Genomic DNA, 23,796 nt, shown 5'->3' with positions numbered 1-23,796 from the left:
TGGGATAACCGTTAGCTCTTAAGGTCGCGGAGGATACCAACAGCATGAATAAATTCATGAAGGGAAATTTTGCTTGACCTGCATCTTTTAAAAACGCTTATTTCTATGCTGTTAGGGTGCGATTAAGCTCAAAATTTACAGAGACAACGAAATGATGAAAGATTGTGAATGTCATCTTTTATTTGGTAGATTGCATTTTACGGCGATGTTATAGCCTCGTTAGTGCCAAATTGGGAAAAACATGATTTTGTGGCAGAGTTTGCGGAACGAGTAGAAGACAGCACACTGCGATTTTGTCAAAAACTAATCAGTCAATACCTCTAGAGTGTCATAACAGAAGCGGATTTTTTAATTTAAAGTTTGCCAGCAAGTTATGGCGGTTTAAGTGCGCAAATTTGAATTTAATGTCTTCTACCTCTTTCTAAAAGCGCTCTTTTAAAATTCCGCTTCTGTTATGACACACTACAGTATTCATAGTTTACCTATCTGCAGTGGCAAGTCATGAAGTTCTGTATCCGCGCTGTATTCTCTGCCACAAAATTGTCGGAAAAGTCCAAACTTTGAGATTTCCGAAGGTGTCCCGACCTAAATACGATCATTTTGCCAAGGAGAGATGTAATTATGGTAATTATATTCCACGCTTTTATGGTGAGAACAATGCGTTTTCAAAAAGGACACGATTGTTTATGCCGAATAATTTTGTGATTACTTTGAGTACACTAGTTGCAGAAATAGTCAAATTTAAATAAAAATAAGCTCAAAGACTTCCTACAATCTATATGAACGTATATCGCTAAGTGTTGTGTTAAATTGGTTAAAATATCAAAGAAACAGGGATTTTTTACAAATCACGCGCACGCGCCCATATTTTTCTCCAGTCATAAATATCTCGTAAAGTTGTCGATGTAAGTCGTTGTACTTCGTGCATACGCTTTAAATAAATGCATAATGATGAGCCCAAGGTGTCCCGCTACCTTAAGTCATTAATAATGCGTTGTTTCTCGTTTTTTCTCGTTTTTTTTTTTTGCAATGTGCGCAATGCTAGCAATGTTAGGGGTAGTTTGGTAACTTGAATGTGTTTGAATGTTGCCGTTAGTTTACATAAATAGCAACTAACACGCAGCTTTTTGAGCGGCAAGCTCGTTAACTTATGAAATTTCTCGTTCTGGCCAAGCTCAAAATTAGGCCTTTTGCAGCCTTCACTGTCGATAGCTCTAAAAAATATATTTTAACGTATTTCCAAAAACTAAAGTCGTTGAATTTACTTACAACCTAAGATAGTTCACTGGGCATAGTTTGAGGGAAAACTATCTTCCAACCCGAAATGTGATGGACCGCTTTAAGAGAAACTGCCACTTAATAATTCAATATTCATGATCAAATCTATGTGTAATTTATGCTCATATGCTCATGAATATTTTTTATGTACGTATCATCCACAAGAATATCAAGAATCCTTGCGTGTGGAGTGATCTTGTCAGAAAAACGAGAGGAGCCCAAAATGTGTTACGCACAGGAATTTTTGTCTGAGTTTTGTAAACACAGCTGTTTTACTAACTGGAGTACGCTGATTTCCGAAGATTATTGTAGCCGAGCTCAATTCTTGTGTTAAGATGATGTTTGGGGTATTTTTAATTGTCATTAAAATAGCGCTTGGAAATTTTAGGAATTGAAATACCTTAAAATTGTCGTTGTCCAAATGAGGGGTTCCTTTCCCTTGATAATTTTAATTTAAATAGATCCAGAAATTCGGGCAAAGTGGTATAATCGTACTGTAAAAATTATTTTAATAATTTCTGACAGTTTCTACACTTTTTCTACGAATATCGAGCCGTCCTGTGAAAATTGACCACGCCCTGTTATATAAATATAAATTCGAAAGAAAGAAAGAAAGTAAGATTCGTTTATTTCTGTTTAATTGCATCTAAACTAATATATATGGAAATTTTATATCTTGATCGCCATCGTAATTTTTATGAGAGCAGTGACCGGTTGTCAATCACCTTACACATTATGTCATCAACAACCAATAGAAAGAGCACATTTCAACGCACTCCACGCCCACAAGCAGCACAGCAGTTCCTCGTGCGAACTGAGCTCTTATTTTCAGTGGCCTTGTAAAACAATATGCCTTTTGTCTTTATAGGGATAGGTGCATTGTTCCTGCCGATACCTATTGTTTTCACGACCAATCATGTGAGACGCTCACTGAGTTACTGTTGGACCCCTCATAAGAAGTTTTAATCGTTCTCTTCGTTTCAGTCAGGCTGTCGGTTTGTCACAGGAAGACAGGTAGGAGCAGTTTACAAGACTTAGTAGTTTTTCCAGTTTGTCCCTCTTGAACTCAAATACTGAAAGGCCAACAGTTAATTCACATGCATTTATTTTCTGCAGGTTTTCATCGCTTGAGTTAAGACGCTATTTTGTCCATCTGTAGGAAACGCTGAAACATTCTCTTCACGACTATCCAAGGTAGGCAGGGAGAATGCCAGTATGTCAGTTTTACCAATTTATAGACCGCCGTTAGCGGTTAATGCTTTAAAATAACAGAAATAACCGAAGATTTTTTGATAAACGTACATTACTGTGAGACGTGTTTTTCGCCTGGGAAGTGCTTATTTTGAAATGCGCTGGTAATGATTGTTAGGGCGTTGTTTCAGTGTTAATTGTCTGTCTGACCTTAGGATTTTTTCATTGGTAACCTACTTTTGCATGGGTTTGAAGTTGTTTAATATGAAGGAAAATCCGAAATGACTAGATATTCAGGCCAATAAAATAAACCTAGGGGGGAAACACAATATTTCGGTTTCATTACAAAAAACATCATCAGGTGTTAAGTACAGAATAAAGGTAGAGATTAATATGCTAGAGGTGAGATAATTTAAATAAGAACAGATTCACAGCTCGCTCTAAGGCCGCTACTTGGTTTTGATGTACAATGCCTCTTTAAACAATAGTAGATTCCAGTTAGGATCAATGTCAATGATAAAGGTGTTGTTAATTACGAATATTTTCCAGGAAGAAATCATTAAGGTCGCGGGGGACACCTTAGGCTCATCATTATGCATCTATTTAAAGCGTATGCACGAAGTACAACGACTGACATCGACAGCTTTACGAGATATTTATGACTGGAGAAAAATATGGGCGCGTGCGCGTGATTTGTAAAAAATCCCTGTTTCTTTGATATTTTAACCAATTTAACACAACACTTAGCGATATACGTTCATATAGATTGTAGGAAGTCTTTGAGCTTATTTTTATTTAAATGTGACTATTTTTGCAACTAGTGTACTCAGAGTAATCACAAAAATATTCGGCATAAACAATCGTGTTCTTTTTGAAAACGCATTGTTCTCACCATAAAAGCGTGGAATATAATTACCATAATTACATCTCTCCTTGGCAAAATGATCGTATTTAGGTCGGGACACCTTCGGAAATCTCAAAGTTTGGACTTTTCCGACAATTTTGTGGCAGAGAATACAGCGCGGATACAGAACTTCATGACTTGCCACTGCAGATAGGTAAACTATGAATACTGTAGTGTGTCATAACAGAAGCGGAATTTTAAAAGAGCGCTTTTAGAAAGAGGTAGAAGACATTAAATTCAAATTTGCGCACTTAAACCGCCATAACTTGCTGGCAAACTTTAAATTAAAAAATCCGCTTCTGTTATGACACTCTAGAGGTATTGACTGATTAGTTTTTGACAAAATCGCAGTGTGCTGTCTTCTACTCGTTCCGCAAACTCTGCCACAAAATCATGTTTTTCCCAATTTGGCACTAACGAGGCTATAACATCGCCGTAAAATGCAATCTACCAAATAAAAGATGACATTCACAATCATTCATCATTTCGTTATGTCTCTGTAAATTTTGAGCTTAATCGCACCCTAACAGCATAGAAATAAGCGTTTTAAAAGATGCAGGTCAAGCAAAATTTCCCTTCATGAATTTATTCATGCTGTTGGTATCCCCCGCGACCTTAAAGCCTGGTTTTCATTAGCGACACAAGCACAAGCGCAAGCACAGACGCAAACACATAACAGCTCTTGTTTTACCGTGAAAATGGCCTCGATGCAAGCACAAACACAAATATTGATTTTTTTTACTTTTTGTTGTGCTTGTGCTTGCATTCGCGTTATGCCGTGTGACAACGAAACACCGCATAAGCACAAGGAAATTTACGACGTCTGGTCGTCTCTGGCCATTTTTTAAAAACACTCGTTCCAGATTTCCTGCGTCTGAGCATTTGAGCCTTGTGGTTAGTTAAAATCGCGTTCTTATATATGATTTTGCTTATGCCAATGTCGACGTTCGTTTTGACTTGGCACAAACTACTTGCGCTTGTGTTTGCCCTTGTGTTGCTAGTGAAAACCAGGCTTAAGCCTTGCTTTTACTAGCGACGCAAGCACAAACGCAAGCATATTAAAATGGTATTTGCCAAGTGAAAACGAACGTCAACATAAGCATCAACTCAGGCATAAGAACACGATGTTTACTAGTTAGAAAGCTTTGTTCTCGACTCCTTTCACTCGGCAACTTTCGATACTCGAGCCCACGCTTGTGCCTTTTTGTTTTTTGTCTACACTCCTCCGAAAAAACACAGCCGGAAAACGTTTATCAAAATCATCCGCAGCCTCTGCCGCTTTGTTCAAATACTGGAACGGGTGCTTTAATTGGCTAAACACGTACGGCCAGACAGACGTAAACAATTTTCTTGGCTTTATGTGCCTAAGGTGTTCCATCTCTAATAAACCTTTGACGTGTTGGAAGTTCGGAAAGTCGTTCAGTTGGCAGAATACAGCGCTGTCTTTGTCACGGCTTTGTTCTAGTGTTCAGTTCTTTCAAACAAAGTTCTTTCTGTTATTTTCATTGTAATTGCATTGCAGCCGGAACAGTTAAATTTATACACAACAAATGATTTGTTTAGAAAAAGTGCTGGATCCTTGGTGCTCGTGAAAGGGGTGTTTAGATATTTTTAGGTATTTTAATGTTCTTATTCTCGTCGTCTTATTCGCTTGCTTTACGTTCTTAATTATATCTTTTACAACTATGCATGCCATTTTCACAAAGTTATTTTTTTAGCCATTTTTAGCCTTTTTATTCTTATTGTCTATTGTTTGTATGTACATATTTTAGCGCTTTTACTATATTTTATTCAAACACCTAACTTGAAAATGACCGTCGAAAGGTCGAAACGTCGTTCAAATTTCTTAGCGTTCAATTTTATTATACAATCAAAAGGTTTAATGAGCAGGAAAATAGCTTTGCACGTTTTCTTGGCAAATTTGTTTGCCGTCTTCTGAAAAACAACAACGCGAAAATATTAAATTCTGTGTGTTTTGAACCAACGTCCGTTTTATTTCGCTATAGGTTTATAGCAAAGGGAGTTGAACATGTTGAAATTGTTCAAAGAAGGAAAAAGCACTTCTTGTTTATTTTCTGTAAAACAATTAAACTGATTTCTTTAAGGTTTTCTGACCATTCGTGTATTGTTTTATTGTACTCAAACATTGGAATATTTTGCGGCTCATTAGCATTTTAAAAAACGGGTTACACGAATTCACTCTATTAGCATGCTTTTTTTTGTCAGCACTGAGATGTAACTGATGTTGTATGTTTATTTTTTTCAGTTTAATCATGAGCATCATGTTTCATGGATCAATTGTGCATTTTGTTGAGTGTTTTTGGAACTATTACCTGGTAAGTACCACACTGAAAGATTGAATGAATCAGTAAACGGTTCATAAACAAACTGAACATCTTTACGGATTGACGCTTCATGTTTATTATTCTATGGCAAACCCGAAAGATCAAAAGTTTTTTTAACCTCAAAGACAAAAACGGGCACAAATCAAATGTAATCTATCGTGCCGTTTGCAAATGTGGCAAAACTTGTATTGGCGAAACAAAACGTAATTTCGCAGTGCGAAAAGCAGAGCACGAGAATAAGACCCATAACTCGGAGCCAGCCTGCCACCTCGCAAAAAACTGATCATCGATACACATGGAACATCGCGTTCACGAAAAAAAAGACTTTTTGACGCAAAATAATGGAAAGCGTGTTGATTGCTTGCGAGAAACCAACATTAAACAAACAGGTGCACTGTTTTATCGCCAAGCTGTTCCCCTCGGCAATTATAACAACACAAAACCAAGTTGAATACAGATGATCATTTATCACTGATGATAAACTAGAATCGAAAACGTTTTCATTTGAATAACTTTAATAACTTTTTAGCCTTTTTAAATTATTTCTTTAATTAATTTCGAAATTTAGATTCATCTAGTGATTTACCGAAATGTGGTTAAGAAGAAAGTAGTCCCCATTCTTCCAAATTTTTAATGATATCAGTACTATGGTGGCCTAGGCGTGCCACAGAAGAATTGTACATTATTTTAAGACTTCTTTAATGATTTTCTAATTTGATTCAATGTGTTGCATATTTTATTGTCTATTTATTATTATTTTTGTTATATATTGTTTGCTTTTCAGTTTTTGATATAGTTTTGTTTTGTAAATTATTGTTATTCGATTTCAGTATTAACTGCTTTTCAGTTTTTGATATAGTTTTGTTTTGTAAATTATTGTTATTCAATTTCAGTTTCAATTCAATTTCAGTTCAAAACGAGTTTTATTTTGTTTTATTTCGTCTCAGTTTTGTTTTTCAAAAGAAAACTGAACTGCATCATGGCCTATGAGTGCCATAGCCCACAATGCAACGGTTGCATTCTTGTCACGCCATCGGCTTGAAAGAACCTGGAAGCTTGGTTCTGTTTACAATCGCACGTGGTTCTGACCGGCAAAATGTCAAAAAGAGGAAGGCGAACCAACGACGAATTCCGTGCATTTAAGGCGAAAATCGCTAAAAAGAGAATGGGGAAGGACGAATCGACAGGCAGTGGCGATATGGATTACATAACAGTGCAACGGCTCTCTTCGAATGTTGAGGGACGATATCAAAAATATGCCAGGATCGGCGCGCTAACCATGGTTCCCCTTGGATGTGAACCAACGATTTCAAACATAAAGGAGGCGTGTAAGCGCTTCTTTAAAGCTGAGCACATGGAATGTGATATTTTAGCCGGCGAGAGGGGACCCTCGTGGACAGAAAGTAGCCAGATCACTAACTGGAAGGCTATCCACGTGCGTTTCATCGAGAAAAGTGATGGTGAAAGCGAAATGTCCGAGCTCGAGTCGGTAAGGGAAACAAAATCACAACTAACTCCAGAAAAGCCTGCCCGGCCGATGGCAACGAAAGCTGCGGCGTCTGTACCCCTTAGTGCCATGCTGAAGGTCGGCAAGCTTATCCAACCGACAGCAGACATTGTTTCGGTGCAACTCGAAGAGTTTGACCTGGGCGAGAAATCATGGCGTCAGCCCTGCGAAGCAAAGTTTTCTTTGTCGAAGCAAAAATTTGCCAGTGGCGCGTTTAGAGATGCATACCATGCTACCGCTCTTTCTGAGCTCAGTCCTGGCAAATACGTGCTCAAAAAGTTTAAAGAAGATCAAGTACAAGAGATCGAAAGGTTATTTACTTCGATGGAAACCCACACCAGAAAAGTGGTCCAGATGAACGCGCTTGCAAGGAACTTTGCATTACGGCTAGCGCTTGCTGCAGAAGCCCCAGTTGAGTATGGGTCCACCCTTCGTTACACCAAAGTTTACTTTGGAAAGCTTTATGGCCAATGTGTTACAGTAGAGCCCTATATCGAGGGCGCGTTTGAGAAGCATGTGAATAACACTGGAGAAGTGTGTGGCGACGGTGGCGAGGTAAGCTGCAAGGCGGAGACATTTTCGCATTATACCTATTGTAAATCAGGAAAGCAGCTCATGGTCGTCGACATTCAAGGGGTCGATTATACCCTATTTGATCCGGAAATAGCAACTTCTGAACTTCTGGACAATGCAGACCAATCCATCTTTTTCTGTTGCGGAAACCTCTCATCACAGGCCATAGAAAAATTCAAGACCGAGCACATATGCAACAAGTTCTGTGATCTACTTAAACTAGACAAATTGTGAAAACAGTAAGTAACTGAAGTACTGATTATGCTGTTGCGAACTGTCTATCTTTTATACAAGTATTTTTTAATGTGCTTTGTAAGTGAACTGTGCATGCAAAGAAAATATTGTTTTCACACATTGCCTATTTTTCGGAAAAGGCCATAAGTTTTTCTATTTGGTGTTGAGTTATTGTTTTCCTTTCGAGATTTAAATTGTTACGTATAAAAGAACTGTTAGGTATATATATACACAGGCTGGAATTTTTTTTGATGTACCTACAAGTTAAAAGAAAGGAAGGACTTGTAGACTTGTAGTAAAAATCAAATCTCAGCTTTTAATTGTTATAGCTTGTTAATGCGTTACATGTTAGAGTTTATAGTTTATAGTTATGATAATTTAACAAGCAATATACCTGATTGCATGGCCAGTTATAAGACATGTCAAAAACTGTCAAGATAATGTTAGCCTACAGCTTGGTTAAAGGACACTAAACATCATCCAGATAATTTTGAATAAGCCACTTTTGTAAGTATATTGCATGTAATAAAAACGGTTATATAGGAGTTATGAAAGAAGCCTGATTGAATGATCTGATTTTTTTTACCATATCTTCATCCTTGTCATGCATGAGGATGTAGGTTTACAAATAAGCAATGTTTCCTGAAAAAGAACTATTACTGAGCAGTTGGGTTATTTTTCGATGCCAAAAAAAAAAAAAAACAACAGACAATTCTTATACAATGTGCAAGTCATGAAATGCTGGTCTGTTGAACAACCTAAGATGACAAAAGTAGAGTTCAAGCAAGTTCTAGAGTCTTTGTTATGAAAATCTTCCTCAACTTCAACAGAATTTGATGTGAAAATGGATTAGTAACCATGAAAACAATTATATAACCTGCCACAGGTACCATACACCTGAGTGCTAGCTTGGTTGGAAGTGATCAGCTACAATAGGTTAATTCAGTGGAACCCCGATATAACGATATGCCAAGGGGGCAGTAAAATTATATCGTTATATCGAGAAATCGTTATATCGGGGTTCCATCCCATACATTTTACTATTGCCGGGACATAACATATTCATCGTTATATCGGGAATATCGTTATATCGAAGATCGTTATATCGGGGTTCCACTGTTGTTACTGGGCCTTATCTTTAACTCAAGACAGCAATTTCAAAATACATGTTTATTGACATGCGATTTTAAAAAGAGGTATGTTATTGATATCTGGCAAATGTTGCTGACACTCTCTTTGTTCACTTGGATTCAAAAAATCATCAGTCTTCAAGGACATGGGATAGTTCAGCAACTTCAAGAATTACTGAATATAATTGTCAGTGTATATGATGGGGTTTTAATATAACATTTACTAATTCCAGCATTGTTTATTTCCTTATACACTATTTCCATTGATGTCTTAACAATTCCCTGTCACTGCATGAGGTCATATAAGTTACCAGTAGGTACTTTGAACGTTTACCTGTATATTTAGCACTAGCCATCATAGCAAGCTCATAGGGGAGGGGGAGGGAGGAAAATACCCCTTTTCCCCTCCCCTTTAGGGCAGCTATACAGGCTAATTTAACACAGACCTTCTATGAACTCTCCAACTGATGTGGGATTACATCATATTATCAAACCAATTTAAAATTATGGACATTTTGACCAATTCATATAGCAGTTTTAAAATGCATTTTTATTGATATGAGATCGTAGAAAAAGGTAAGCAACCTTTGCATCTTCTGGATCTATGTCATTGGCATCTGGTACATGTCGCTGACACTCTTGTCGGACGGATGGCTTTAGATAATCATCATTTTCCTCAAGAACTTTAGAAAACTCAGCAACTTCAAGTAACTGTTCTTCTGTGACCTTGATGCCACATTTTTGTCCACCATATTGTTCAGGGAAGTGGTAAATATGCTCAGGCACTCCTGATGGAAGTTCTTTTCCCCTCTGCTTCCTGCTCCTGTGGTTATTCCACACACACTTTCTGAAAACATCGAGCTCCTTTTGAATGACAGGGATATAGACATATGCTAGAAGGTCCCTAAGGGTAGATGTAAAGTATACAAACAGTTACAAAAAATACAAGTTTGGCCTCCAGTACTCCCAAAATCAAAAGGAAACCTCAGTTTCAAGAATTTGAAGGTACCAAAGACTGCTTGTTTCAAAGGCTAGTGAAACCTCTGGAATCCTTTCATGCATTACTATTTCCTATTTGGCATGGAAGCTTACTTCTAATTGGTTACTAGGTTTTCACACCTTTATGAAATTCTCTCTAGTACCATGTTAGAATTGTAAGTAAGTTCACTATGAAATACATACATGTACATACCTGTCTGTTTGATCACTAGCATCATATTCACCACTATGGTGGCCTAGGCGTGCCACAGAAGAATTGTACATTATTTTAAGACTTCTTTAATGATTTTCTAATTTGATTCAATGTGTTGCATATTTTATTGTCTATTTATTATTATTTTTGTTATATATTGTTTGCTTTTCAGTTTTTGATATAGTTTTGTTTTGTAAATTATTGTTATTCGATTTCAGTATTAACTGCTTTTCAGTTTTTGATATAGTTTTGTTTTGTAAATTATTGTTATTCAATTTCAGTTTCAATTCAATTTCAGTTCAAAACGAGTTTTATTTTGTTTTATTTCGTCTCAGTTTTGTTTTTCAAAAGAAAACTGAACTGCATCATGGCCTATGAGTGCCATAGCCCACAATGCAACGGTTGCATTCTTGTCACGCCATCGGCTTGAAAGAACCTGGAAGCTTGGTTCTGTTTACAATCGCACGTGGTTCTGACCGGCAAAATGTCAAAAAGAGGAAGGCGAACCAACGACGAATTCCGTGCATTTAAGGCGAAAATCGCTAAAAAGAGAATGGGGAAGGACGAATCGACAGGCAGTGGCGATATGGATTACATAACAGTGCAACGGCTCTCTTCGAATGTTGAGGGACGATATCAAAAATATGCCAGGATCGGCGCGCTAACCATGGTTCCCCTTGGATGTGAACCAACGATTTCAAACATAAAGGAGGCGTGTAAGCGCTTCTTTAAAGCTGAGCACATGGAATGTGATATTTTAGCCGGCGAGAGGGGACCCTCGTGGACAGAAAGTAGCCAGATCACTAACTGGAAGGCTATCCACGTGCGTTTCATCGAGAAAAGTGATGGTGAAAGCGAAATGTCCGAGCTCGAGTCGGTAAGGGAAACAAAATCACAACTAACTCCAGAAAAGCCTGCCCGGCCGATGGCAACGAAAGCTGCGGCGTCTGTACCCCTTAGTGCCATGCTGAAGGTCGGCAAGCTTATCCAACCGACAGCAGACATTGTTTCGGTGCAACTCGAAGAGTTTGACCTGGGCGAGAAATCATGGCGTCAGCCCTGCGAAGCAAAGTTTTCTTTGTCGAAGCAAAAATTTGCCAGTGGCGCGTTTAGAGATGCATACCATGCTACCGCTCTTTCTGAGCTCAGTCCTGGCAAATACGTGCTCAAAAAGTTTAAAGAAGATCAAGTACAAGAGATCGAAAGGTTATTTACTTCGATGGAAACCCACACCAGAAAAGTGGTCCAGATGAACGCGCTTGCAAGGAACTTTGCATTACGGCTAGCGCTTGCTGCAGAAGCCCCAGTTGAGTATGGGTCCACCCTTCGTTACACCAAAGTTTACTTTGGAAAGCTTTATGGCCAATGTGTTACAGTAGAGCCCTATATCGAGGGCGCGTTTGAGAAGCATGTGAATAACACTGGAGAAGTGTGTGGCGACGGTGGCGAGGTAAGCTGCAAGGCGGAGACATTTTCGCATTATACCTATTGTAAATCAGGAAAGCAGCTCATGGTCGTCGACATTCAAGGGGTCGATTATACCCTATTTGATCCGGAAATAGCAACTTCTGAACTTCTGGACAATGCAGACCAATCCATCTTTTTCTGTTGCGGAAACCTCTCATCACAGGCCATAGAAAAATTCAAGACCGAGCACATATGCAACAAGTTCTGTGATCTACTTAAACTAGACAAATTGTGAAAACAGTAAGTAACTGAAGTACTGATTATGCTGTTGCGAACTGTCTATCTTTTATACAAGTATTTTTTAATGTGCTTTGTAAGTGAACTGTGCATGCAAAGAAAATATTGTTTTCACACATTGCCTATTTTTCGGAAAAGGCCATAAGTTTTTCTATTTGGTGTTGAGTTATTGTTTTCCTTTCGAGATTTAAATTGTTACGTATAAAAGAACTGTTAGGTATATATATACACAGGCTGGAATTTTTTTGATGTACCTACAAGTTAAAAGAAAGGAAGGACTTGTAGACTTGTAGTAAAAATCAAATCTCAGCTTTTAATTGTTATAGCTTGTTAATGCGTTACATGTTAGAGTTTATAGTTTATAGTTATGATAATTTAACAAGCAATATACCTGATTGCATGGCCAGTTATAAGACATGTCAAAAACTGTCAAGATAATGTTAGCCTACAGCTTGGTTAAAGGACACTAAACATCATCCAGATAATTTTGAATAAGCCACTTTTGTAAGTATATTGCATGTAATAAAAACGGTTATATAGGAGTTATGAAAGAAGCCTGATTGAATGATCTGATTTTTTTTACCATATCTTCATCCTTGTCATGCATGAGGATGTAGGTTTACAAATAAGCAATGTTTCCTGAAAAAGAACTATTACTGAGCAGTTGGGTTATTTTTCGATGCCAAAAAAAAAAAAAAAAACAACAGACAATTCTTATACAATGTGCAAGTCATGAAATGCTGGTCTGTTGAACAACCTAAGATGACAAAAGTAGAGTTCAAGCAAGTTCTAGAGTCTTTGTTATGAAAATCTTCCTCAACTTCAACAGAATTTGATGTGAAAATGGATTAGTAACCATGAAAACAATTATATAACCTGCCACAGGTACCATACACCTGAGTGCTAGCTTGGTTGGAAGTGATCAGCTACAATAGGTTAATTCAGTGGAACCCCGATATAACGATATGCCAAGGGGGCAGTAAAATTATATCGTTATATCGAGAAATCGTTATATCGGGGTTCCATCCCATACATTTTACTATTGCCGGGACATAACATATTCATCGTTATATCGGGAATATCGTTATATCGAAGATCGTTATATCGGGGTTCCACTGTTGTTACTGGGCCTTATCTTTAACTCAAGACAGCAATTTCAAAATACATGTTTATTGACATGCGATTTTAAAAAGAGGTATGTTATTGATATCTGGCAAATGTTGCTGACACTCTCTTTGTTCACTTGGATTCAAAAAATCATCAGTCTTCAAGGACATGGGATAGTTCAGCAACTTCAAGAATTACTGAATATAATTGTCAGTGTATATGATGGGGTTTTAATATAACATTTACTAATTCCAGCATTGTTTATTTCCTTATACACTATTTCCATTGATGTCTTAACAATTCCCTGTCACTGCATGAGGTCATATAAGTTACCAGTAGGTACTTTGAACGTTTACCTGTATATTTAGCACTAGCCATCATAGCAAGCTCATAGGGGAGGGGGAGGGAGGAAAATACCCCTTTTCCCCTCCCCTTTAGGGCAGCTATACAGGCTAATTTAACACAGACCTTCTATGAACTCTCCAACTGATGTGGGATTACATCATATTATCAAACCAATTTAAAATTATGGACATTTTGACCAATTCATATAGCAGTTTTAAAATGCATTTTTATTGATATGAGATCGTAGAAAAAGGTAAGCAACCTTTGCATCTTCTGGATCTATGTCATTGGCATCTGGTACATGTCGCTGACACTCTTGTCGGACGGATGGCTTTAGATAATCATCATTTTCCTCAAGAACTTTAGAAAACTCAGCAACTTCAAGTAACTGTTCTTCTGTGACCTTGATGCCACATTTTTGTCCACCATATTGTTCAGGGAAGTGGTAAATATGCTCAGGCACTCCTGATGGAAGTTCTTTTCCCCTCTGCTTCCTGCTCCTGTGGTTATTCCACACACACTTTCTGAAAACATCGAGCTCCTTTTGAATGACAGGGATATAGACATATGCTAGAAGGTCCCTAAGGGTAGATGTAAAGTATACAAACAGTTACAAAAAATACAAGTTTGGCCTCCAGTACTCCCAAAATCAAAAGGAAACCTCAGTTTCAAGAATTTGAAGGTACCAAAGACTGCTTGTTTCAAAGGCTAGTGAAACCTCTGGAATCCTTTCATGCATTACTATTTCCTATTTGGCATGGAAGCTTACTTCTAATTGGTTACTAGGTTTTCACACCTTTATGAAATTCTCTCTAGTACCATGTTAGAATTGTAAGTAAGTTCACTATGAAATACATACATGTACATACCTGTCTGTTTGATCACTAGCATCATATTCACCACATTCTACTAATGATTTTAGCTGATCTTTAAAATATCTCTCCATTCTTTCCAAAAGCTCCCGCCACCACCTTTCTATTTTATTTTGGGTTGAGGGCCCATATAGTACCGCATCTGTAGATTTCTCTAAATCGCCTTGTTTTTCTCTAAGAAAGCAATGGATTGTTGCCATAACATCAGTTTCGGTACCCCTGTCTATCCGTAATGTCTCGGGCAGAACTGCAGGAAAATGTACATAAACAGTAAATAAAAGAACATTAACAATGTAGTATTACTCTAAACTCAATTATTCCTGCAAATTGGGCGAACCTCTCCCCCCCCCCCAACCCAAACAATGTTGAAAAACAAAGGTAAAGATTTGTTTGTGTACTAATATGCATTCCACTGTCAAAACACGACACTGCTTAGGGGGAGGGGGACAGATTAGTTCACTAGCATAATTTTTGCACCTGGGGGAAGCATTTTCAAGACCTTGTTCACAGTTTTTCACTACATGGAACTCACTGGCAGTAAATGACATGTTCTAAAAAACACATTCTTATAACTGGTAAAATTTTCATTCAACTTTCAAGCACACAAAGGATTAATATAGATCTATAGAATACTATTTTATGTGTTTGCATTTTGTTCACTGTTATTTGAAACTAATATTCCAGGTTTCTGATAAACATCATGACACCAAATTGAATTTTTAGAGGGTTGACAAGTTTAACTGAGACATGATTTGCCTTCTACAATGTTGCCCCTTACCTCTAGATTCAAACAGATATTCAAAATAGAACCTTCCTATAACCTTGGGGTTGTTGTTTGAGGTCCACACTCGCAGGAAATTAACTCTTCCACTGTAGGTATCTAATCCTCCGTAAATACACAAAGGAAACATTGACTTTTGGTACCCACAAAGTTTATCATGTCCATCACATGACATAGTACAGTCAGGTCGTTATTATTGAAAAAAGCACACAGCAAATATGTTAAGAAAATTGCTCCTTTAATTTTTTGGTCTCTTAGGGACCAGTCAAAAAGTACAGGGTGGGGAGGTGGGCTATGAATTATTTGAACAAAATAGGGGTGGCCCACCCCTGGAGTGACACAGAAAAACCTAGTGGCCCACCCACCAACCAACATCAGTAAATAAATGTAGATATGTTTACAGGAAACACTGGCTTATCATTTTAGTCAGAATCTCCAGAAACATTTCGAGATCAAAGTTTGGATCATAACAGTGTTAGAGTCCTTGAAATGAATTTTAGGGCATTATGGTACAATTTTTGTTGCAGATATATTCTCTGCAGTTTAAAAGGACACTAATAGTTGGTGGTTTTGATGTCTGTACAAAGCAAAGTCAGGAGCCCATGCAAAGTAGAGGGGTTCGGGGCCTGGATGGTCCCCGGGAAAATTTAGATTTTCTAGAAACTCCTAAATACTATTTTAGGCATTCAGGTGGAATTATTTTAACCATTGTAGATGTAGTCTCTGCAGTTTAAAGGGATAACAATAGGTGGTGGTTTTGAGTTAATAATGATTGTACATGACAAAGTAGGGGGTTTGGAGGATGTTCCCCAGGAAAATTTAGATTTTTAGCACCTCAGAAATGCTGCTTTAGGCATCCTGATTGAATATGTTTGCACTGTTATAGATGCTGTTAAATGAATAATTTATTTTGACCATGACCCACCCCTAATGCGGTCGTTAATTTTCCAGACCCACCTTTTTTGTAATGTGGAAAAATAGTGGCCCACCCCCAATTTTTCATAGCCCCCCCCCCCCCCCACCTGTAAATAATAGGTTGCACGATATGAAACTAATGGCAACTTACACCTGTGACAAATGCATTCAATCGTTGTGGTCTATTTGATTGCCCCACTCCGCCTCTTGATTTGAGTCCATCCGGGTCAGCTTCTCCCATCGCCGCGTACACCAAATCACGAGGAACATTTAGACCATGAACCTCACGCACCTTCTGTTGCATTGCTCGGTAACCTAAAAGCATACCAGGACCTTGCAACTCCTTTTTAACAGCTTCTTGCACATCGCTAACTTCTACTCCATAGTCTGTGTACTTGAGGTCAAAATACTGGAGCCTTCTACAAAGGCTTCTTAAACTCCACGCATACATTGGATAGTCTAAACTTACAAAATCTAGAATTTCATTTCTTCTCAGATTCCTGCGAACATACTTCTCCAGATCTTGTCTTAAAGCATCGTCATTCTGCCATTCGGCGTTCCTAATACGCTCAGCCATTTTGAATTACGCGCGATGCCTTTTGGGGAAGCACCTCAACATGCGTGCTTGGCATTGTGGGCTATGGCACTCATAGGCCATGATGCAGTTCAGTTTTCTTTTGAAAAACAAAACTGAGACGAAATAAAACAAAATAAAACTCGTTTTGAACTGAAATTGAATTGAAACTGAAATTGAATAACAATAATTTACAAAACAAAACTATATCAAAAACTGAAAAGCAATTAATACTGAAATCGAATAACAATAATTTACAAAACAAAACTATATCAAAAACTGAAAAGCAAACAATATATAACAAAAATAATAATAAATAGACAATAAAATATGCAACACATTGAATCAAATTAGAAAATCATTAAAGAAGTCTTAAAATAATGTACAATTCTTCTGTGGCACGCCTAGGCCACCATACACCACATTCTACTAATGATTTTAGCTGATCTTTAAAATATCTCTCCATTCTTTCCAAAAGCTCCCGCCACCACCTTTCTATTTTATTTTGGGTTGAGGGCCCATATAGTACCGCATCTGTAGATTTCTCTAAATCGCCTTGTTTTTCTCTAAGAAAGCAATGGATTGTTGCCATAACATCAGTTTCGGTACCCCTGTCTATCCGTAATGTCTCGGGCAGAACTGCAGGAAAATGTACATAAACAGTAAATAAAAGAACATTAACAATGTAGTATTACTCTAAACTCAATTATTCCTGCAAATTGGGCGAACCTCTCCCCCCCCAACCCAAACAATGTTGAAAAACAAAGGTAAAGATTTGTTTGTGTACTAATATGCATTCCACTGTCAAAACGCGACACTGCTTAGGGGGAGGGGGACAGATTAGTTCACTAGCATAATTTTTGCACCTGGGGGAAGCATTTTCAAGACCTTGTTCACAGTTTTTCACTACATGGAACTCACTGGCAGTAAATGACATGTTCTAAAAAACACATTCTTATAACTGGTAAAATTTTCATTCAACTTTCAAGCACACAAAGGATTAATATAGATCTATAGAATACTATTTTATGTGTTTGCATTTTGTTCACTGTTATTTGAAACTAATATTCCAGGTTTCTGATAAACATCATGACACCAAATTGAATTTTTAGAGGGTTGACAAGTTTAACTGAGACATGATTTGCCTTCTACAATGTTGCCCCTTACCTCTAGATTCAAACAGATATTCAAAATAGAACCTTCCTATAACCTTGGGGTTGTTGTTTGAGGTCCACACTCGCAGGAAATTAACTCTTCCACTGTAGGTATCTAATCCTCCGTAAATACACAAAGGAAACATTGACTTTTGGTACCCACAAAGTTTATCATGTCCATCACATGACATAGTACAGTCAGGTCGTTATTATTGAAAAAAGCACACAGCAAATATGTTAAGAAAATTGCTCCTTTAATTTTTTGGTCTCTTAGGGACCAGTCAAAAAGTACAGGGTGGGGAGGTGGGCTATGAATTATTTGAACAAAATAGGGGTGGCCCACCCCTGGAGTGACACAGAAAAACCTAGTGGCCCACCCACCAACCAACATCAGTAAATAAATGTAGATATGTTTACAGGAAACACTGGCTTATCATTTTAGTCAGAATCTCCAGAAACATTTCGAGATCAAAGTTTGGATCATAACAGTGTTAGAGTCCTTGAAATGAATTTTAGGGCATTATGGTACAATTTTTGTTGCAGATATATTCTCTGCAGTTTAAAAGGACACTAATAGTTGGTGGTTTTGATGTCTGTACAAAGCAAAGTCAGGAGCCCATGCAAAGTAGAGGGGTTCGGGGCCTGGATGGTCCCCGGGAAAATTTAGATTTTCTAGAAACTCCTAAATACTATTTTAGGCATTCAGGTGGAATTATTTTAACCATTGTAGATGTAGTCTCTGCAGTTTAAAGGGATAACAATAGGTGGTGGTTTTGAGTTAATAATGATTGTACATGACAAAGTAGGGGGTTTGGAGGATGTTCCCCAGGAAAATTTAGATTTTTAGCACCTCAGAAATGCTGCTTTAGGCATCCTGATTGAATATGTTTGCACTGTTATAGATGCTGTTAAATGAATAATTTATTTTGACCATGACCCACCCCTAATGCGGTCGTTAATTTTCCAGACCCACCTTTTTTGTAATGTGGAAAAATAGTGGCCCACCCCCAATTTTTCATAGCCCCCCCCCCCCCCCCACCTGTAAATAATAGGTTGCACGATATGAAACTAATGGCAACTTACACCTGTGACAAATGCATTCAATCGTTGTGGTCTATTTGATTGCCCCACTCCGCCTCTTGATTTGAGTCCATCCGGGTCAGCTTCTCCCATCGCCGCGTACACCAAATCACGAGGAACATTTAGACCATGAACCTCACGCACCTTCTGTTGCATTGCTCGGTAACCTAAAAGCATACCAGGACCTTGCAACTCCTTTTTAACAGCTTCTTGCACATCGCTAACTTCTACTCCATAGTCTGTGTACTTGAGGTCAAAATACTGGAGCCTTCTACAAAGGCTTCTTAAACTCCACGCATACATTGGATAGTCTAAACTTACAAAATCTAGAATTTCATTTCTTCTCAGATTCCTGCGAACATACTTCTCCAGATCTTGTCTTAAAGCATCGTCATTCTGCCATTCGGCGTTCCTAATACGCTCAGCCATTTTGAATTACGCGCGATGCCTTTTGGGGAAGCACCTCAACATGCGTGCTTGGCATTGTGGGCTATGGCACTCATAGGCCATGATGCAGTTCAGTTTTCTTTTGAAAAACAAAACTGAGACGAAATAAAACAAAATAAAACTCGTTTTGAACTGAAATTGAATTGAAACTGAAATTGAATAACAATAATTTACAAAACAAAACTATATCAAAAACTGAAAAGCAATTAATACTGAAATCGAATAACAATAATTTACAAAACAAAACTATATCAAAAACTGAAAAGCAAACAATATATAACAAAAATAATAATAAATAGACAATAAAATATGCAACACATTGAATCAAATTAGAAAATCATTAAAGAAGTCTTAAAATAATGTACAATTCTTCTGTGGCACGCCTAGGCCACCATACACCACATTCTACTAATGATTTTAGCTGATCTTTAAAATATCTCTCCATTCTTTCCAAAAGCTCCCGCCACCACCTTTCTATTTTATTTTGGGTTGAGGGCCCATATAGTACCGCATCTGTAGATTTCTCTAAATCGCCTTGTTTTTCTCTAAGAAAGCAATGGATTGTTGCCATAACATCAGTTTCGGTACCCCTGTCTATCCGTAATGTCTCGGGCAGAACTGCAGGAAAATGTACATAAACAGTAAATAAAAGAACATTAACAATGTAGTATTACTCTAAACTCAATTATTCCTGCAAATTGGGCGAACCTCTCCCCCCCCAACCCAAACAATGTTGAAAAACAAAGGTAAAGATTTGTTTGTGTACTAATATGCATTCCACTGTCAAAACGCGACACTGCTTAGGGGGAGGGGGACAGATTAGTTCACTAGCATAATTTTTGCACCTGGGGGAAGCATTTTCAAGACCTTGTTCACAGTTTTTCACTACATGGAACTCACTGGCAGTAAATGACATGTTCTAAAAAACACATTCTTATAACTGGTAAAATTTTCATTCAACTTTCAAGCACACAAAGGATTAATATAGATCTATAGAATACTATTTTATGTGTTTGCATTTTGTTCACTGTTATTTGAAACTAATATTCCAGGTTTCTGATAAACATCATGACACCAAATTGAATTTTTAGAGGGTTGACAAGTTTAACTGAGACATGATTTGCCTTCTACAATGTTGCCCCTTACCTCTAGATTCAAACAGATATTCAAAATAGAACCTTCCTATAACCTTGGGGTTGTTGTTTGAGGTCCACACTCGCAGGAAATTAACTCTTCCACTGTAGGTATCTAATCCTCCGTAAATACACAAAGGAAACATTGACTTTTGGTACCCACAAAGTTTATCATGTCCATCACATGACATAGTACAGTCAGGTCGTTATTATTGAAAAAAGCACACAGCAAATATGTTAAGAAAATTGCTCCTTTAATTTTTTGGTCTCTTAGGGACCAGTCAAAAAGTACAGGGTGGGGAGGTGGGCTATGAATTATTTGAACAAAATAGGGGTGGCCCACCCCTGGAGTGACACAGAAAAACCTAGTGGCCCACCCACCAACCAACATCAGTAAATAAATGTAGATATGTTTACAGGAAACACTGGCTTATCATTTTAGTCAGAATCTCCAGAAACATTTCGAGATCAAAGTTTGGATCATAACAGTGTTAGAGTCCTTGAAATGAATTTTAGGGCATTATGGTACAATTTTTGTTGCAGATATATTCTCTGCAGTTTAAAAGGACACTAATAGTTGGTGGTTTTGATGTCTGTACAAAGCAAAGTCAGGAGCCCATGCAAAGTAGAGGGGTTCGGGGCCTGGATGGTCCCCGGGAAAATTTAGATTTTCTAGAAACTCCTAAATACTATTTTAGGCATTCAGGTGGAATTATTTTAACCATTGTAGATGTAGTCTCTGCAGTTTAAAGGGATAACAATAGGTGGTGGTTTTGAGTTAATAATGATTGTACATGACAAAGTAGGGGGTTTGGAGGATGTTCCCCAGGAAAATTTAGATTTTTAGCACCTCAGAAATGCTGCTTTAGGCATCCTGATTGAATATGTTTGCACTGTTATAGATGCTGTTAAATGAATAATTTATTTTGACCATGACCCACCCCTAATGCGGTCGTTAATTTTCCAGACCCACCTTTTTTGTAATGTGGAAAAATAGTGGCCCACCCCCAATTTTTCATAGCCCCCCCCCCCCCCCCCCCACCTGTAAATAATAGGTTGCACGATATGAAACTAATGGCAACTTACACCTGTGACAAATGCATTCAATCGTTGTGGTCTATTTGATTGCCCCACTCCGCCTCTTGATTTGAGTCCATCCGGGTCAGCTTCTCCCATCGCCGCGTACACCAAATCACGAGGAACATTTAGACCATGAACCTCACGCACCTTCTGTTGCATTGCTCGGTAACCTAAAAGCATACCAGGACCTTGCAACTCCTTTTTAACAGCTTCTTGCACATCGCTAACTTCTACTCCATAGTCTGTGTACTTGAGGTCAAAATACTGGAGCCTTCTACAAAGGCTTCTTAAACTCCACGCATACATTGGATAGTCTAAACTTACAAAATCTAGAATTTCATTTCTTCTCAGATTCCTGCGAACATACTTCTCCAGATCTTGTCTTAAAGCATCGTCATTCTGCCATTCGGCGTTCCTAATACGCTCAGCCATTTTGAATTACGCGCGATGCCTTTTGGGGAAGCACCTCAACATGCGTGCTTGGCATTGTGGGCTATGGCACTCATAGGCCATGATGCAGTTCAGTTTTCTTTTGAAAAACAAAACTGAGACGAAATAAAACAAAATAAAACTCGTTTTGAACTGAAATTGAATTGAAACTGAAATTGAATAACAATAATTTACAAAACAAAACTATATCAAAAACTGAAAAGCAATTAATACTGAAATCGAATAACAATAATTTACAAAACAAAACTATATCAAAAACTGAAAAGCAAACAATATATAACAAAAATAATAATAAATAGACAATAAAATATGCAACACATTGAATCAAATTAGAAAATCATTAAAGAAGTCTTAAAATAATGTACAATTCTTCTGTGGCACGCCTAGGCCACCATACAGTACAGTGGAGGTCAATTAGTTTTCATATGTAATATTTCCTGCTTGAATTGTTTCTTTCAGCTCCTCAGTTGGCGAGAATCTGTTGTTTGGAGTTTTTGGTGGTAAACTTTACGCGAGAACTCCTCCCAAGTATGCCAGCGACAACTGGATTGGATCAGCCACAGTCCTAGGGTCAAAAGGTTGGGACGACTTCAAGTTTCTGTTCTTCCACCCAGATGGTACCTTACATGGAGTGCTGCTGAATGGCAAGTTCTACAAAGGACCTCCCCCCGATGGCTCTTCGGCTGCGGATTGGGTCGCCAAAGCCACGATTGTCGGAACGTCAGGTTTCCACACTTCATGCCTGAGAAAGATATGCAGGATATACTGGCCCCAGAAGATCACAAACAAGGAACTCTATCAAAGGACAGGACAACGGGACATCGCCATGGTAATAAAGCAAAGAAGATGGAGGTGGCTAGGGCATGTCATCAGGAAAGGCCGAGATAGCATAACACGAACTGCATTAAGATGGACACCGGATAGTGGAAGAAGGAAGAAAGGACGTCCACGGGAGACTTGGAGGAGGACGATCGAGGCAGAAATGAAAACAGCAGGGAAGACGTGGAAAGAACTTGAGAAGGTAGCCATGGAAAGGGAGCAATGGAAATCTCTGGTCTCAGCCTTATGTGCCTCCTAGGCGCGAAGAGGATTATACTTATACTGGATGGAATGGCTTCCAGTTCCTTTTCTTTGATCCTGAAGGAATGCTCTATGGCGTTTACAACGACAAGTTTTACAAGAGGCTCCCGCCAGCATACGGTAGTGACAACTGGATTGGAACTGCCACACTGGTGGGAACGCATGGATGGTCTTTCTTCAAATTCCTTTTCTTCGATCCAGAGGGAATCTTATACGGCGTCTTTAAAAACGGCAAGTTTCATAAAAGAAGCCCTCCCACAGCTGGGAATGATAACTGGCTCGGATCATCCACGCTCATTGGCGCGACTGGTTGGAACCGTTTTCATAAGCTTTTCTTCATGGCGGATGGTGATTTGTATGGCGTCTTCGATGGCAAGTTCTTTAAGCGATCTTCCCCAACTCATGAAAGGGATGACTGGTTGGGCTCCTCGAAGAAGATTGGTTCAGCAGGCTGGCACCTGTTCAAATTCCTGATGTCTGCTCTTAAGTGAGAGCCAAGTGTCGCAGCAACAATGCAGTCCGCAGATAGGAACACAGATTGGATGAAATTGTGGACTGTTAAGCTTAACTGTAATGATAAGGCTATAAGGGTGTTCTATTACTGTTGTTATAGTGAGGAATAAAAGGGTGATGACGAACAATTTTGAGTTCTTTCTTTACTGATAATCAACATACAGTTCTGACACATACAGTGGAACCCCGCCTTGTATTTAGTACAAC

At 38.3% G+C, this 23,796-nt stretch overlaps 5 protein-coding genes and 1 long non-coding RNA gene across 8 annotated transcripts in view; 2 read left to right on the top strand and 4 right to left on the bottom strand.

Annotated features, from left to right (window-relative positions):
• Positions 1-1,821: 1,821 nt before the first annotated feature.
• The window catches only part of LOC144647227 (uncharacterized), a 27,460-nt gene continuing 5,485 nt past the window's right edge, over positions 1,822-23,796 (top strand). The window contains exons 1-2 of one of the 2 annotated variants that reach the window (XM_078506997.1): positions 1,822-2,292; positions 2,395-2,472. The gene's annotated coding sequence lies outside the window, so the exon portion shown is untranslated. Of the gene's footprint in view, positions 2,473-23,796 lie in introns of both variants that reach the window. The other variant, XM_078506996.1, reaches the window with a different exon arrangement.
• Positions 9,348-10,392, bottom strand: LOC144647226 (uncharacterized). Its single transcript, XR_013569547.1, has 2 exons — positions 10,355-10,392; positions 9,348-10,066 (listed from the first exon to the last, which is right to left on the bottom strand). It is a non-coding gene; the product is annotated as an uncharacterized LOC144647226 (long non-coding RNA).
• LOC144647223 (uncharacterized) lies at positions 13,373-17,057 on the bottom strand. Of its 2 annotated transcripts, XM_078506991.1 has the most exons (4): positions 16,230-17,057; positions 15,161-15,270; positions 14,380-14,629; positions 13,373-14,091 (listed from the first exon to the last, which is right to left on the bottom strand). In XM_078506991.1, exons 1-4 carry the CDS (start codon positions 16,244-16,246, stop codon positions 13,725-13,727), a joined length of 744 nt encoding a protein of 247 aa, XP_078363117.1. In that variant the 5' UTR covers positions 16,247-17,057; the 3' UTR covers positions 13,373-13,724. The 2 variants fall into 2 exon arrangements, with proteins under 2 accessions (XP_078363117.1, XP_078363116.1); XM_078506990.1 differs by lacking the exon at positions 16,230-17,057 and having other exon boundaries at positions 15,161-15,368.
• Positions 17,073-19,726, bottom strand: LOC144647224 (uncharacterized). The gene is made up of 3 exons (XM_078506992.1): positions 18,890-19,726; positions 17,820-17,929; positions 17,073-17,291 (listed from the first exon to the last, which is right to left on the bottom strand). Exons 1-2 carry the CDS (start codon positions 19,313-19,315, stop codon positions 17,900-17,902), a joined length of 456 nt encoding a protein of 151 aa, XP_078363118.1. The 5' UTR covers positions 19,316-19,726; the 3' UTR covers positions 17,073-17,291; positions 17,820-17,899.
• On the bottom strand, positions 19,736-22,386 carry LOC144647225 (uncharacterized). The gene is made up of 3 exons (XM_078506993.1): positions 21,553-22,386; positions 20,480-20,589; positions 19,736-19,951 (listed from the first exon to the last, which is right to left on the bottom strand). The coding sequence occupies exons 1-2, from the start codon at positions 21,976-21,978 to the stop codon at positions 20,560-20,562; spliced, it is 456 nt and encodes a 151-aa protein (XP_078363119.1). The 5' UTR covers positions 21,979-22,386; the 3' UTR covers positions 19,736-19,951; positions 20,480-20,559.
• On the top strand, positions 21,994-23,682 carry LOC144647587 (uncharacterized). Its single transcript, XM_078507374.1, has 3 exons — positions 21,994-22,034; positions 22,456-22,825; positions 23,022-23,682. Exons 1-3 carry the CDS (start codon positions 21,994-21,996, stop codon positions 23,565-23,567), a joined length of 957 nt encoding a protein of 318 aa, XP_078363500.1. The 3' UTR covers positions 23,568-23,682.

Source organism: Oculina patagonica, chromosome 3 (genome assembly GCF_052425735.1).
Source record: "Oculina patagonica isolate OP01 chromosome 3, crgOcupat, whole genome shotgun sequence".
Classification (NCBI taxonomy): Eukaryota; Metazoa; Cnidaria; class Anthozoa; order Scleractinia; family Oculinidae; genus Oculina; species Oculina patagonica.
Note: the sequence above shows the minus strand (reverse complement) of the source record. Positions and strands in the feature narration are given on the sequence as shown.